We start from the raw sequence: 17,040 nt of genomic DNA on the forward strand, positions 1-17,040 counted from the left end.
AGACAGGGTTTCTCTGTATAGCCCTGGCTGTCCTGGAACTCACTTTGTAGACCAGGCTGGCCTCGAACTCAGAAATCCTGCCTCTGCCTCCCGAGTGCTGGGATTAAAGGTGTGCGCTAAGACGTCCGGCTATAACTTAGTTCTTAAAATGTTATTTTTATAACTAACTACAAAACTCACCACACAAAATCTATAATTAAGGAGTTTTTCTACTTTGAATCTAAAAGTTCCCAGTGGCAAAATTCAGTCTTGTCCAGATATTCATGTCAGCCATTGAATTTTATGTCTCTGTCCCCTGTCCCGGTCTTCTCTGTCCCCCTCCCCTCCCTTCAGACTGACTTGGGCCATCAAGATAGGTCAGTGGAGGAACTAACTTGCCATCACACCAGAAAACCTAAGTGTGATCACGGGACTCACATAATGGAAGGTGAGAACCCACTTCTGAAAGGTCCTTTTTGTTTCTTCACCATGCTGCACCCGCGCACACGCACACTTCAATTTTAAATAAAAAGAAAAAGAAAAACAAATCAACCATGAAAAGGGATGAACTAACAAGCAAATTTCGTGTTATAGCCTTAAGATTAGCAGCTCGCTAATGTACAACTGTAAATAAAGCCATTTAATCACCAACAGATCCTGATATTAAGGGTTCTCCCTACACTGGGCATTATAAATATCGGTAAATTATCCGTCTGCATCTTATACATCTCAAGCAGCCACATTAATTGCAATCACAAAAGCCTCTCCTTGGCTCTCCGGACCACGCTAGGAGGTGGCGCAGCAGGTGACCGAGTCGACCCATATAGCCGCTCCAAACCCGGGTCCAGCAGCTCACAGTCTCCCCGAGTCTCCCGCGCTCTCCCGCCCCACCTTCTCACGACAGCGCGTGGCGTGCACTTCCCAGACCAGCCGCAGGCGCTCAGGAGCCGTAAAACAGACCTCTCGCGTCATCTGTGGGCGCCCGCGACGTCACGCCCGCGTCGGGGGCGGGCTCTCTCCTACGGGTTCCGCCCAGGCGTGGCGCACGGACCTCCGCCGCGTTTGCCCCAGCGGGTTTGGTCCGTGCGGATTCAGCCCTGCGGTACGCTTCAGGCAACATGCCTGTGCAGGCGTGTGCGATTGCAACATACCCGTGCCTGCGTGTGCGTCTGCGTGAATTTGCGTGTCCCGTGTGGCTGCAGGGGCCAACGGATTCCCTGGAGCATAGTCTCAGGTGGTTGTGAGCCACCACATGGATGCTGGGGACCTAGAAGGGACCTCTGGATGGCCAGTGAGCTCCCTTGACAGCAGAGCCATCTCTCTGAGACCCGGAGTCTCCTCGTTCCTAAAGTGCGGGTAGAAATATCCCAAAGTCTGAAGTAAAGTAATCACCGCCTAATTGGCGAGTAAATTGGGCTTAGCCCCTCCACACCTTCTGGGAACATACTCAAGATTGGTTGCGACCGTCATGGCAGCGGTGAAGTATACCAGGGAAGCCTCCTGTCAGAATGAAACTGCTAACTGGCGTCTGCAGCTGTTAACAACACTTCCCTATGAAGAAACACAGGCCTGTCTGAGGTCAACAGCGGTCCCTAAAGCCACTGTATGCCTGGATGTGTGTTTTTTCCCGAGGGGACAATTATTACAATAAATGGGAAGGGTGACCACAGTGGTGAGTTACTGTGCCCTCGTAAAGAGGAAAGGAGAAGGGATTTTTGTATCGGTTCCTGTTGGAAGGAGAGGTGGGAGTGGCTAAGCACTATCTACATACAGCGCCTTAAAAAACAAAGGAGTGTGTCCTTATCTGCTGGAAACCAGAAACTTGTAAGGGTCCATGAAGAATGACACCCTGGACTCAAATAGTATGTAAACACAAAGTGTGTTTTATTCTGTAGAAGTTCAGCGTGGTGGGGTCTTCCCCATTACAAGGACAGAGTAAAAGCAAGTGAGCTCGCAGGCTCCATTGAAAGCACATTGGAATTCCAGGGTAGGTGAGCTTTATCTTACTTTATCTCTAGGTATTGTTACTGGGAAGTCTAGAAATCTTTGCAGAGGAAGTCTGGAAACTGTTGCTGACCCATTGTCCTTACCTCAGGCTAGGTGGCCAGGCAGTCTCAGATAGCAGGGCAGTTCTGACTGCTTGAAGCCTTTTTTTTTTTTTTTTTCCTAGTAACTGATTTGCCTGGCCTTAGGCCTAGTCTCCTAAACTGCTAATTTGAAGCCTGTCATGGAATCAGGCCAGCCTTCTCATCTGTCCCCCCAAACAGTGCAGGAAATACCCATTTGGAAACCACATTTTTCCTGTGTACTATGGGCCTCGCCAGACACCTTTTTAAGTGTTATATTTGTTCTTGTTAGCTTTCTATTGCTGTGATAAAACATGACCAAAAGCAACTTGGGGGAACCAAGATTTATCAAAGCACTACCACCATCACAAGTCAGCCCAGGAACTCAAGGCCTGAATCAGAGACTGTGGAATAATGGTGGTTACTGGTTTGCTTAGCTTGCTTTTTCTTTCTCTCCTTTTTAAAAAGTGTTTTCTGTGTATAGGTCTTTTAAGTGCATGTTTATGCAACACATGGTGCCTGGAGCAAGGCCACAAAAGGATCATATTATGTCGTCTAGAACTGGAGTTAGTTGTTGAGTCACCCTGTGGATACTGAGAATTAAACCTGGGCCCTCTGGAAGAGCAGCCCACCTGCCCAGGGGTGTCATTGCCCACATCAGTCATGTAGCAAGAATGCCCAATGTGACATTTTCTCAGTTGAGGTTCCCTCTTTCCATATGACTCTAGCTTGGATCAGGCTGACAAAGAACTAGCCAGCACACTTGTCTTTTCTCTCTCTAGAAAGAACACCATCTTTTTTTTTTTTTAAGATTTATTTATTATTATATCTAAGTACACTGTACCTTTCTTCAAACATACCAGAACAGGGCATCAGATCTCATTATGGATGATTGTGAGCCACCATGTGGTTTCTGGGATTTGACTCAGGAGCAGTCAGTGCTCTTAACTACTGAGCCATCTCTCTAGCCCAGAACACCATCTTTTACCTGCCCAGTGGACCTCTCCTCTTAGCCTCCTGTTCACCTTGATGCTCTGTTGTTCCAGTCTCTGGTCAACGACATCAGAACCACCTGGGATGATTTTAAAGGGGGATCCCAATTCCTTATCCCTGTAGGCGTTCAAGCTTTTCCAGTCAGGGCCTGAAGTTTACACTTTAAAAAGACCTTCATTGTGAGCTGCTTTTTCCAATACTTTCAGTATTTCACGGCTTTATTTAAGGAATTCTTTAACTCGCTAACCCAACCCATAACACCTCATCCTTTAGATGTCTGACTCCAGCATGGTTTGTTTGTTTTGTTTTCTTCTCAATATTGCCATGTTGACCTGGAAGTTCAAGAACCTCCTGCCTTAGCCTCCCATGTGCTGGGATTATAGGCCTGTATCAGACGCAATGCCTCTTTCTATTAGCGCAAGAGTTTCTATCTAGGGATCTTAGCTTGGTTTAGTTTTTTTCCCAGTGAATAAAGAATTTAAAAGACTGGAAATGAATCACAGCAAACATCTTTTATTAAAAGCCAAAGTATATACGGAGTATATACATTCTCTCACTAGTGGAGAGGGGATTTTCAAAACCAAGTCCCCCTCACCCACTCTCTCTGAACATTTAAATATTTTTAGTGGTACAGGGTGGGTCCCCCCTCTCATTTTGGATTGGCCAACTCCAACAGATAAGCTTCACACAAGCAGAGACATGTCCAGGACTGACCATGGGCACGTGAGCAGAGTGGAAAAGGCCACCAGGCTTCCGTTCTGAATGAAGACATGGTGATTATCCATGGCCTCTTCCCATCTGTCACAGAAAGGAGCTTCAGTTGGGGAAGTGCCTCCATGAGAACCAGCTGTAAGGCATTTTCTCAATTAGTGATATCAATGGTGGCATCCCTGGGCTGGTAGTCTTTGGTTCTTTAAGAAAGCAAGCTGAGCAAGCCAGGGGAAGAAGCAAGCCAGTAAGGAACATGACCTCTGCATCAGCTCCTGCTTCCTGACCTGCTTGAGTTCCAGTCCTGACTTCCTTTGGTGATGAACAGCACTGTAGAAGTGTAAGCTGAATAAACCCTTTCCTCCCCTCTTGGTCATGATGTTTGTGCAGGAGTAGAAACCCTGACTAAGACACCTACCTTCAATAATTTGTGTTTTCCCCTTTCCTTCCCAGTTGCTTCTTTTCTTCCTACTGTTTTTGAGCTATCTCATGTTAAAGACACTTTTCTAGAGTGTAATAATCCATAATCATCCGTTCCTATTTTATTTTGACCAAGCCCGCTCAGTCAGTCAACAGGTTCTCCAGCGCAGGAGTGAGGATTAAAAAGAAAAAAGGGTAGACAACATTGTAGCATGACCCCAGTCAATATTGAGACTGAAGGCAAATTTAATTTTTCCAATCTGCTTTTTATACCACTTAAATTACATGCAAGTATTAAGGGCTAGCAGTACAATGAGCTAACAAGGCAGTAAGCAAAGTCCCGTGACTACTCCAGTTGTTTAAAAGGCCTGTCATAATAACCAAAATACTTGAGCCCACTTCCTTGTCCAAGCCCAAAATCTTGCCTGAAGTCTACCTCTTTTGTTCCATCGTAAGATTAAAATTCCTGCCTTAACCTACTATTCCCTATTATAGCCTAAAGTTAGATTCTTGCTGAAGCCTTGTCATGGCCAATGTCAGATTCCTACCAGAAGGCCATTTCCTTGTCCTTGGCCAATGTCAACACCCGAAAAGGCTCTCCACATTTTTAAAAGATTTACTTATTTCATTTATATGAGTGCACTGTCGTTGTCTTCAGACACCCCAGAAGAGGGCATCGGATCCCATTACAGATGGTTGTGAGCCACCATGTGGTTGCTGGGAATTGAACTCAGGACCTCTGGAAGAGCAGTCAGTGCTCTTAATTGTTGAGCCATCTCTCCAACCCCAGTTCCTATTTTAAAACTTTTTTTTTTCTAGACAGGTTTCTCTGTCTAGCCCTGGCTGTCCTAGAACTTTGTAGACTTTGTAGACCAGGCTGGCCTTGAACTCAAAAATCCGCCTGCCTCTGCCTCCAGAGTGCTGGGATTAAAGGTGTGCGCCACAACGCCCGGCTCAATTTAAAGCTTTCTAAAAATCAAGGATTGCAGAGTAGGGTGGATCTCAGTTCAGTATCTGTTCAATGCTGTCTCAGTTGATACAGCATGGGCAGATTTTGAACTCCATGTACCAGGGCCTCAGCATCTAAAGCAGATGAGATAGCAGATGTGCACCACACTTAGACTCATCTTGCTGGCAAGGTAAACAAGTGTTACGGGATGAGGTTCGTGAAACTGGAAAGTGGTAAACAAGTCTGTCAACAGGAGGGAACAGAATGCCGTTTATTGTGAACTTACTGATAGTCTGTGGTCCTAGCCAGAGCAAGGCCTGCTGTTTTTGTGAATCGACAGGTGTTGCAAGGCATCTTATACTGTGACCCCCAAGACTGTGTACTGGGGAAAAAAACCTGTCTAGTTATAGGGCTCAGCCCTAGTGCACACCTTTAATCCAAGAGCTTTCTGTTTGCTTGTAAACTAGATTAAATAAAGTCAACCATAGGTTGTGAGGTGGAATGGCAACCATTGACAGGGAGTGAACATAGGGAAAATACAAGTGAGAGGAAGTCAGAGCAGATAAAGAACAGGAAGTAGGAGGGAGCAACACTCAGTTTGAAGGGCTTTTAAGATAGTGTGGAGAACTAGTTTCTTCCTTCTGAAATGAGGAAGGTCCAGTGGGTGCTTTTCCAGCCTTTCTGAGCTAGCAGGCTTTCACCACAGCACCTAGCTCCTGAGGCTTCATTTGTAAAATCAAATGTTTGAGATTTTGTTTTAAAAACAGGCAAGCAGTCTCTAGATGGTCCATCCTTTTGTCTCAGCTCCAAACTTTGTCTCTGTAACTCCTTCCATGGGTGTTTTGTTCCCAATTCTATGAAGGGGCAAAGTGTCCACACTTTGGTCTTCGTTCTTGAGTTTCATGTGTTTTGCAAATTTTAACTTATATCTTGGGTATTCTAAGTTTCTGGGCTAATATCCACTTATCAGTGAGTACATATCATTTGAGTTCTTTTGTGATTGTGTTACCTCACCCAGGATAATGCCCGCCAGGTCCAGCCATTTGCCTAGGATAAGTTTCTATCCAGGGATCCATCCCATAATCAGCTTCCAAAAGCTGACACCATTGCATACATTGCTGATAGGACCCTGATATAGCTGTCTCTAGTGAGACTATGCTGGGGCCTACCAAACACATAAGTGGATGCTCAGTCAGCTATTGGATGGATCACACAGCCCCCAATGGAGGAGCTAGAGAAAAGTACCCAAGGAGCTAAAGGGATCTGCAATCCTATAGGTGGAACAACATGATGAACTAACCAGTACCCTGGAGCTCTTGACTCTAGCTGCATATGTATCAAAAGATGGCCTAGTCGGCCATCACTGGAAAGAGAGGCCCATTGGACTTGCAAACTTTATATGCCCCAGTACAGGGGAACGCCAGGGCCAAAAAGTGGGAGTGGGTGGGTAGGAGGTGGGGGTAGGGTATGGGGAACTTTTGGGATAGCATTGGAAATGTAAATTAGGAAAATACCTAATAAAAAAAAGATAATAAAATATACGTGAATTAAAAACAAAACCAGGCAAGCATATTCTTGCTGCAAAGCTGTGTATCTCTCCATGTTTTGTCTCCTTATGCTGGTACCGTTGGCAGTAGACCAGTGTTTCCTGGGAGAATTTGCTGGCTAGTGTGGTGAGGTCTATCTAGCTGAGTCTAAACACTGAGACAGTTGTCTCTCTAGCCTGACCCCTCAGAGCAAGTCACTACTCCCCACTGTCTTACGTAGGGCTTCTATTGCTGTGAGCACACACCATGACCAATCCAAGACAGCCAAGCTACGGGTTTCTAGTGAGTAAGTTAATCCTATCACAAGCAGGAGCCCAACAGCAAGCAGCAGATAGAGTGAGACAATCAGATAAGTCCAACAGGGGACAAAAAAGGATCCCAGGCAAGACTTCCTAAGCCTATCCGACCAGAGGCCATTTTTATATTATTTTTATATTATGGGATACGCACTGGGCTTCACTTTGGGGAGTAACTCACCCTCAGCTCTGTTCATAGCCTCTTTCCTCACCATCTGCTCTCAAGGACACATTATTTTCATTTCGGGGCTGTTTTGTTCTTCTCTCCTTTCTCAGAGCTGGAGCCCAGCCTGGCCCCGGACAACTGGTCCTGGAAGACCCTCTTAAGGCAAACATGTTTAGGGAGCCGACAAGATGGCTCTATGAGAAGGCACTTGCTCAAACATCACCTATAACTTAGTGCACACGCGCCCCCTCCCACAAGACTAAAATAAAAAACCCAGACGTGGTGGGTGCATATCTTTAATCCATTCCAGAGCTCAGGAGGAGGCAGGCATATTTCTGAGTTTCAGTCTAGCTGGAGTATTCTACTGAGACCCTTTTTCAAAAAAAAAAAAAAAAAAAAAAAAAAAAAAAAAGAAAAGAAAAGAAAAGAAAAGAAAAGAAAAGAAAAGAAAAGAAAAGAAAAGAAAAAGGTAATTCTGAACCAGGCCTAATCCCAGCACTCGGGAGGCAGAGGCAGACAGATTTCTGAGTTCGAGGCCAGCCTGGTCTACAAAGTGAGTTCCAGGACAGCCAGGGCTACACAGAGAAACCCTGTCTAGAAAAACAAAATGAAACAAAACAACAACAAAACACCAAACCAAACCAAAACATCTCGAAAAACAAAACAACAACAACAAAAAAAAAACCAAACCAAACCAAACCAAACCAAGTCACCAGGCCAGGCCAGAAGGGTGGATTTTAGGTAACAACTCTGAGCACTATGAACCAGAGGGCTGGGAACTGAGGAGAGCTTCGTGCTTCAGTCTTAGGATCCAGGCCTTCAAGGCACGTCCCTGCTCATCCGACCCTCCCAGACACCTGTAAACTGCTTCGTCCCTGCCCTACAAGCTTCCTGCTTCTAGATGACTGGGTTACTCAGTGTTAATATGTGTCTCAATCTTGGGTTGCTTCCCAGCCTATCTCCTTTAACACTAGATAGGACCCCATTGTCTGGATGTATTGATTTGTTCATTTTATGTTTGGATGTTTCAGGCCCTCCAAATTACATTGAACCATGAACCATGCCTCCATCATTTCCAAAGAAATTGTTCCACACGGTGTTGACTTGACATTCTATTTCCCAATTACTCTACTACCCTCCTACTTGGCATGTTTGCCCAGCTCACAAGAGATGGACTATTTATTAAAATTCCTGAATCAGAGAAACAGGATCTCACCAGCTGGTGCCAGGTTAGTACTGTTTTAAAAAAGCACACATAAACACATTTATTACATATATTTGCAGCAAAAAAAAAAAAAAAGAAAGAAAAAAAAGGCCAAAACAGAAAGTAGGTTTATATTAGTTTGGGACGTTGTGTTCAAACACATTTTTCATCTTTTGAGCATATAGTACTCTAGTTATATACATTTAAAGCAGAGAAAACAAGGCTTGAAACTGGTAAAAAAAAAATGTTAATTTAATCCATATTCAGAAACTTGTAAAATAAAAGCATATAATGAAGAAATAATTAAGAAAGTTGTACAAACGACCTTGGTTATTATTTCGCTTTATAAAATATTCCAATAAAACAAAATAAAAACTATGGAAAACACAAAAGTCAAATTAGAGATTTTGGTTGTAGAACCTTCCCTGAGTTTCTGTGTAAAACATCAAATTTTAAAAAGGCCATTTAAAAGTTGACCTAAAGGCCTTACCCCTCCTCACTGCCACGGGAAATGCATTTAACGTAAGAGGCTGCACCCACTGAAATGGCTCTGGGTCTGTGAAATGCCAATCTGCCTGTGTCTATGCCACACAATAACCTCAGGCCCTGCAGCACATGACCGTAAAGTACTAACATTTTATCTTGACCTGCCATTATGCAACGCATGATACTATAGACCAAATGTAGACTAATAATTTCAGTTATTAATAAATATTATATTTCTAAGTGGGTTTGGAAAGTATATAACAAATTTTGGCAACAATATAGAAATAGTTATTTTTCCATGTGAACAATCTTACACAAACAGGAGTTAGTAAATCACCTCAATCCACTGAATCTGCATCATAAAAAAATTAAAAATGTCACCTAACAAAATACCTAACAAAATAAAGTAGAAAAAACATGATTATGAGCTAACACTTGGGTACAGGCAATCTAATTCCCAAAACAGTGGCCTTTAAGAAAATCAGCCCTAGTATGTGTCTATTTGCTCTGTTTAAATCATACGTATAATATGTATACAAGTATACATTTCTGTGAATGATCAAGCACTCAATTCAAACAGTCAAGTTTAATCAACCTAGGATAAAGTCTTATTTGAAATTAAAACTTTCTCTTTCCAATGTACTAAGTTATTTGCTAGAGTAAATATTTTCTCCTCATGTGTAGGAAAAAAACAAAAAACAAAAGGCTCCAGATGTATTTTTTAGTCATTCATTACATCCCAAAGAGAGATGGGAAAGGACTGTAAACCTGTACATCTCCCCCCATCACAGTGAAACTGAAAACTAATTCAGCAAAAGGTAATTATCATCAGCTTCTGAGAGGCTGATGGCCATGCACTGTAAAACACAGGGTGAAACATCCTACAACAGGCACGCACATTCCTACTAGGTATTAAGTGTATGAACGATGGATGGGGGGTCCCAGGCACAGAAAAGACTTTTTATCTTGAGACAGGAAAGCCCAGGTTCGCCTTGAACTCAGGATTCTGCCTCAGCTTCCCATGTAGGTTTTCATTTTTTAAGAATTGTACACTGGTCCTCAGAGCCACACGTGTATGGGGTGGAAGAATCTTAAGATCAAGGCCATAGTTACAGGCTTGACCGTACAGACTAGATACCTATGGGGCACAATGAACTCAAATTCTTCATGAAACTTTATAAAGCCCCTGTACAGAACACCCCCAATCTAGCCTCTTTTAAACCTCTCAAGCATGGTTCTGGGAACGGCCACTAACCCCCTGCCTGCTCTTGCGTGAAAAGTCAGTCCTTGTACAAAATGAATCCTCAGATGTTGCATTACATGTAATCTTCATGTTCAATATAGCAATTTAATAATAACCTCAGAAAATCTCAAAGCTTAAAGTATACATATATAAGCATGTGGTATCCACTTGGTACCAACTGAGTAACAACAGTATGTAAACCACTTCTTGATGACCCTACAGTCTGGAAGCAACACATCTGTCCAGGCAGCTACCATTCTAGGTCCACAGGGTACTGCCCAGTGAGGCAAGCCGTACAGTGTCCTGTCTTTTCAAAATATTCCAAACCATTTCCATTTTCTTGAATTGAAATATCACATTTTTTCACTTTCTGCTTTTTAAATTTTATTTCTTGTTGCACAGATGAAACCAGTCCTTCCACTGACAGATACACAACGCTGTTTGCTCCTGCAGGAGGAAGGGAAAACATGTCTCACCACAACACAGCTACATCGTCTAAGGATGAAAACTTCTCTTAGCCTTCCTAAAAAAAGGAAGCCCGACATGATGACATAGCCTGCATGCAGTACCTGCTGCTTTGTCAGCTGAGGCTAGAAGACGGTGCTAAGTTCAAGCCAGCCAGGACAATTCAAACTTTTAAAGGAGAAGGAAACTGGGAATGCATGTGATAGATCCTCTGTCTCCTGATCTTGCTTGGCTACGGTTCTAATATAAAGTGTCCCAATCCCCTTTACTCTTTGCAACAGTGCTTAATGTTATGCTTATTCTGGGTATGCAGTCTCCACACGCTGAACTCTGTGATTACAGACATAACTACCCCATGGAACACTACAAACTTAACCCTGGTCCCCCAAAACTTGCATAGCCAGAACCATAACCACTATAACCCAGTGCTCAAATTTATCTTCCCACTGATTGCTGTTTTATACGAAAGTACACTTAAAATTTAAAACAGTTACTATTTACAGAAATGTTAATTCCTACCGAGGTACTCTGCAAGACAATCAAATTCTGGTTTATTGGCTATGAGCTCTTCTTTTGTAGGAATGTTTATTCCCATGAAGCACGGATATTTTATTGGCGGTGAAGCAACTCGAATGTGCACCTTGTAGGGGAAAAAAAAAAATCACATCATATTCTCATAGTCTAGATTATGCATTCCTGTTGAATGGCTGTACATTGCTAGTGCTACTTTTGTTTTGTTCAAATGCCTAAATGGTACTTTGTTGACCTTTATTCTACCATAGTAAAAAATAAAATCTGCTAGGTTATAATGAAAATCTTACTAATCATAACACAGCTCCCTCCGTCTAGTATTGTTTTTTTATCCTTTCTGTTTGGTCCATTTACATGGTTATAACCAGTAGCTACATTTTAATTTTAATCTTCCATATTATAAATCTACATATAGATTTAAATGGCCACACTATATTGTATCACACAGGCAGGAGTGTCACTTTATACACTTAATCTATTTGCAAGGTATGTGGCTAGCAATTCTTTTTTACTATAGCCAACAGATGCTGAATTTACTATATTCCCTTGTTTCTACTCTTAACTTTCATAGTTTCAACAGTGAGATTTGCAGAACCATAATCAGTCATAAAAAACCTGGAAGACCCTAGTATTCTTGAAATGTTCTAAATATAGGCCATTCTTAATGCTTTCCATCACAATTTTCAAATTCATTCAACTATTAAATATATATGGCATCTTCTATAATTTAAGGGACTGAAATATTTAAAGTTAGAATAAAGTTTAAAATTTAAAAATACAACTGTACATAAGGTAAATGTGCATCTTGGAGATGTTAATTCAAATTGTTAAAAGAGAACAAACACTGCAATGAACTGAGTCACACATTCTCTGGGTTTTTCAAAGAACTTAAAAATATTTTAAACTATTTTTTGTCTATTAAAGGTACAGTAACATGATGGGCTGCCTAGTGTTCTGTCAACGTCAAGTCATCTGAGAGGAGGGAACCTCAATCAAGAAAATGCCTCCATCAGAGGAAGCACCTGGCCTCACAGAGACTGGAAGTGCCAGGGTGGGGAACCTGAGCAAAGGAATAGGGGGAGAGGGGTAAGGAAGTCTGGAGGCAAAGGTGACTGATGGCAGTGAGTAGGATGTAAAGTGAGTAAGCAAGTAAATAAATAAATAAGGAAAAAAAAGGGTGTGTGTGTAAATGCCTCCATAGTTCCAGTTGGAGGCAGCCCCGTAAGGTATTTTTCTTAATTAGTGATTGATGGGAGGGGGGCCAGCCTGTTGTGGATAGTACCATCCCTGGGCTGGTGGTCCTGGGTTCTATAAGAAAGCTTGCTCTATATGAGGAGCAAGCAAGCCAGTAAACAGCACCCTCCATGGCCTCTGCATCAGCTCCTGCCTCCAGGTTCCTGTCCTGACTTCCTTCAATGAGGAACTGTGATATGGAAGTGTAACCTTTCATCTCCAACTCATTTTTTGGTTGTGGTATTGAATCGCAGCAATAGGCTAAGACACATGACGTCTAAAGGAACAATATATAACATTAATTCAGAAATATTATATTGAGAAAAATGTTTGGGCTTTTTGATTGTCGTTTTTGAGATAGGATTATCAACAGCCACAGCCGGCCTTAAACACTTGATCCTCTGCCACTGCATCCCAAGTCCTAAACCTTAGCTTTTCAATCTATTAAAGATTAAACTTGATATAGTGTAAGAGTAGTTAGCACAGCCGGGCGTGGTGGCGCACGCCTTTAATCCCAGCACTTGGGAGGCAGAGGCAGGTGGGTTTCTGAGTTTGAGGCCAGCCTGGTCTACAAAGTGAGTTCCAGGACAGCGAGGGCTACACAGAGAAACCCTGTCTCGGAAAAAACCAAACCAAACCAAAAGAGAGTAGTCAGCACATGTTTTCCCTATTGCTGCCCAACTACCATAGAGCAATCTGATAGGCAGAGTTTCACAGATACAGCACTTTTTATGCCAACAGCATATGGTTCATTGTTGGTGCTACACAGATGTTTTAAAATACTCACCTCTTTTGCACCGGATTCTTTGAGGAGTTTTATGATGGGTGAGATAGTATTGCCCCTCACAATCGAATCATCTATGAGAACGATCCTTTTGCCTTTAAAGTTGTCAGACAACACACCAAACTTCTTTGCAACACCGAGTTGTCTTAACCTCATGTTTGGTTGAATGAAGGTTCTTCCTACGTACCGGTTCTTACACAGCACTTCCACGTATGGCAGCCCACACTGATGGAGGGGAAATAAATGCACATTAGTAGCCTGTTAGAGACAAAAGGTATTCAGCCATTCCTCAAGGTAACTAGCTGTCTGTAGCACATGTACATTTAGAAGCTAAGTACCCATGCTCCTCTATATTACCACCAATTCTGCATGTATTCATAATGCCATCTTGGTGTGAGAAGTGTTTCACTATGTTGCCTAGGCTGGCCTCCAACTCAAAGCAATGCTTCTGCCTTGGTTTCTCTATCATTGGGGTTGAAAGCCTATGCTACCACAAAACAGCCTTTTTATCTTTTTAAAAACTGGAGGCCACAATTACTTTCAAGTAAGATGCTGGACCAGACACTTCCTCTGTGTGACCCTACGAAGAGTCAGAATAAGAGAAAATAGACTGTATACCAAGGAAAGGAAGAAGTGCAGTGGAAACTCACAAAGGAGTTAGCACAACAGTTAGTTCTAAAGGGCATGTGACAAGAAAGCAGAGGAGAGCTACTGTGGGGAAGCAGGAGTGCAGAGCGGGTGGGGGAGGGATGAATAAAAACACCGTAAATGCCACTCACATGGAAATGTCACAGTGAAATCTATTCTGTGTGCTGTTAATCATTTAAAATTAGAGCCAATATTCTAATCTTTGGGTGATTAAAAACTACTTATTGCATGCGCTCATGGCTCAGCCCACTCTTTCTTGAAAGAGATGTCTAATAACTCATGCACAGGAGTCAACATTAGATCCCATTAGGTCACATTTTTTTATTTCACTGCCAGGTGACCAACTCACAGGTCATAATTAAAAATACCTGCCAGTTGGTGGTGGTGGCGCACACCTTTAGTCCCAGCACTTGGGAGGCAGAGGGAAGCGGATTTTTGAGTCCCAGGCCAGCCTGGTCTACAAAGTGAGTTCCAGGATAGCCAGGGCTATACAGAGAAACCCTGTCTCGAAAAACCAAAAAAAAAAAGTAAATACCTTTGTTGCATATCCCAGTGCTGCAGGCGTAGCAGACTCTGGAACTGTGCTAACCAAGTCCGCCTCCACAGGTGCTTCAATTGCCAGCTGCTGACCACACCGGTACCTTACTGTATAAACCATTTGGTCTGGAATGTTTGGAAAGGAAACCAAACTGTCTTAACTTTGTGTAATTTCACCTTAACATGTATGAGACAATCTTTATCACTTAAAGAAAAACAAAACCTAGCGGTTGCAAAGGGGAGCAGTTATGACTTGTAACTCAGTAACAGACTCACAGTATACAGCCATGTTCCTCCCCAGAGCCACAGAAGCCTTTGGGCCAAGGGCTCTCATGTTTCAATAAGATAAATGACATTATTTAAACAGTCAGAGGGAAGAAATATACTTACCTTCAAACATACTATCTGGTCTTGCAAAATAAACATATTCAAAGATACAAAAAGCCACTGGGTCTCCGTTAGACCTTGGAATTATATCAAGAGTTCTGATACCATGTCTGGATATTTCTACAATTTCTCCGGGTTTGACTTCATGGCAATATCTTAGGAAAAACACACAAACAACCAGAAGACATTTGTGAAGCTTATCATTTTATACAATGAATATATACTAATTTTTAAAAGGCAAAAGGAAAAGATTTTTAATCTCTCTGTTGCTTTTAAAATGTAAGGTTTTAAAAGCAAGGGACCTGTATTTTATTGATTTTTGAAAAATAAAGAGGTCGGTAAGTACTCTCCTCCATGTGCCCACTTTCAAGTCTTGACAGTGCACACATTCTCTCTACAATCTATATTATCACTTCACTTTGAAAGTTACTCTGCCCTTTTTTGAGAGAAAGAGGAGAGGGTGTTTTAATTAATTTTTACTAGCTTGACTTAAGGAGCTGGCGAATTGTTCAGTAGGTAAGGACCCTTGACAATCTAAGATTTGATCTCTGGAGCCCACATGGTAGAAGAAAAAAACAGTCTCACAAGTTGTCCTCTTACCTCTTTAAAGGTGCCTAGTAGCACACATACACCTTCACAACACAAAATCAATATAGAACAGACAGACACCTCTCCTCGGCTGCTCCCCAGGGGCTGGGATTATAATGTAACCAGCTTACTTGGGTGCTAGAGATCCAAGCTCAGGTCTGCATGCTCACACAGCAAGCGCTTTACCAACGGAGCCATCTCTCCAGCTCCTGAGTTCCTACTTTCTAAAGCCAGCCTGTGGCCAGTGAGATGGCTCAGTGGGTAGAGACGTTTGCTGCTAAGCCTAAAGACCTTAGTTTGATCTCTAGGGTACAGGGTGGAAAAAGAACTAACTCCTACAAGATAGCCTTTGATGTTGCATGTGCCCCTCCCTACAAAAATAAATAAATGCAACCATAAAGTAAAACTAAAAGGTGTGAGCTGCGCAGTGTCTCAGTCTGCAAGTTCAGCTCTCGGGAGGAAGAGGAAGGAGAGTTACCACGGGCTGCAGGGTGGCCTGGGTTAGAGACCTAGGATCAAAACCAAACACATACACACGAGGGGAAACAAAACAATCAAGTGAGTAGTGACATTTTAAAGACTGATAGGATTTTCAGAATCAGAAGGTAGCATTGGAACATTAAAGTCAGTACTATTGCTATGCACACCATAAATAACAAAAATAATATTCAGATGGACAGTGGTGGCACAAGCCTTTAATGCCGGCACTTGGGAGGGAGTGCTCTCGGCAGGAGGATCTCTATGAGCTCAAGGGCAGCCTGGTCTACAGAGTGAGTTCTAAGAGTTTCAAGTTCCCCACTACCAAGCTCTGGGCATTAGGTGTGTGTCACCAGGCCTCACAGAGAGTCTGCTCTTTCCTCTCTCACCAGCCCTCCTTGGGGGTAGGGTGGGGTGGGGATGCAGAAGGGAAATGAGACACAGTATCCTCCATATATGTGTACAAAACTCAGGGTTTTTTTCAAAGTTATAACCTCACTGTCTCATATTCATGCTAAGAATACAGGCTAGGAATATAGGAATATTGGTGGGAACTTTTTCTCATAAATGTAGAGGGAGAGCCGGGCTTGGTGGCGCACGCCTTTAATCCCAGCACTCGGGAGGCAGAGGCAGGNNTATTTCTGAGTTCGAGGCCAGCCTGGTCTACAAAGTGAGTTCCAGGACAGCCAGGGCTATACAGAGAAACCCTGTCTCGAAAAACCAAAAAAAAAAAAAAAAAAAAAAAAAAAAAAAAAACCAAAAAAAAAAAAAGAATAGGATACAACTTACCTCGCACCGATGGATAAAAAGCTGCAAGACTCTGAAGACACCACCCATCCTTCAGTTTCTGAGGATTTTTTCTCTGTAAGTTACCAGACAATCAACTTAGGAAATGAGTTCAGGGCTCCTTGTTTAGTGTTTGCTGCTTAGTCCTGGGGACAGAAGCCAGGAGCCTTGTACAACCCAGGCAAGTACTGGATTAACCAGCTGTATGTATCCCCAGACCCCTCAAGTAATTTTTTTTTTTAAAAGAGGCATTTAGGCCAGTGGATAGAAAGCAACAGAAGTCGATAATTGAAGTTGACCTCTGACCTCTAATCAACCTGTATGCATACATACATGTGTACATACCCCCGCCCCCTACATACAATAAAGCTAAAGAGCGGGCTGTGAAATCACAAGGACCAGAGTTCAGATCCCAGGACGCACAGAGTAAGCCTGGCATCCTGCAATCCCCAAGTTCAGGCAAGACCCTGCTCATGAGCTTAGGTAGACTGACTGAGGATGACGCCAGACACCCCGTCCCTTCTAGCAGCCTTAAGCACACAGCCAC

At 42.8% G+C, this 17,040-nt stretch overlaps 2 protein-coding genes and 1 long non-coding RNA gene across 6 annotated transcripts in view; 1 reads left to right on the top strand and 2 right to left on the bottom strand.

The window, feature by feature from the left end:
- The window catches only part of Aasdh (aminoadipate-semialdehyde dehydrogenase), a 31,419-nt gene extending 30,517 nt beyond the window's left edge, over positions 1-902 (bottom strand). For 3 of the 4 annotated variants that reach the window (XM_029476921.1, XM_021162881.2, XM_029476922.1), the window contains exons 1-2: positions 871-902; positions 418-492 (exon numbers count right to left, since the gene is read on the bottom strand). The gene's annotated coding sequence lies outside the window, so the exon portion shown is untranslated. The other variant, XM_029476920.1, reaches the window with a different exon arrangement.
- A 948-nt stretch (positions 903-1,850) lies between these two features.
- LOC115031102 lies at positions 1,851-11,047 on the top strand. The gene is made up of 3 exons (XR_003836688.1): positions 1,851-1,966; positions 8,156-8,353; positions 10,460-11,047. It is a non-coding gene; the product is annotated as an uncharacterized LOC115031102 (long non-coding RNA).
- Ppat (phosphoribosyl pyrophosphate amidotransferase) overlaps positions 8,385-17,040 on the bottom strand; it is a 29,588-nt gene continuing 20,932 nt past the window's right edge. Inside the window, exons 6-11 of the mRNA XM_021161829.2 lie at positions 16,497-16,569; positions 14,646-14,797; positions 14,254-14,381; positions 13,074-13,295; positions 11,042-11,162; positions 8,385-10,504 (exon numbers count right to left, since the gene is read on the bottom strand). Of these exons, the coding sequence (XP_021017488.1) occupies positions 10,308-10,504; positions 11,042-11,162; positions 13,074-13,295; positions 14,254-14,381; positions 14,646-14,797; positions 16,497-16,569 (893 nt within the window). The 3' untranslated portion in view covers positions 8,385-10,307. The remainder of the gene's footprint in view (positions 10,505-11,041; positions 11,163-13,073; positions 13,296-14,253; positions 14,382-14,645; positions 14,798-16,496; positions 16,570-17,040) is intronic.

This window comes from Mus caroli, chromosome 5 (assembly GCF_900094665.2).
Source record: "Mus caroli chromosome 5, CAROLI_EIJ_v1.1, whole genome shotgun sequence".
Taxonomy (NCBI): domain Eukaryota; kingdom Metazoa; phylum Chordata; class Mammalia; order Rodentia; family Muridae; genus Mus; species Mus caroli.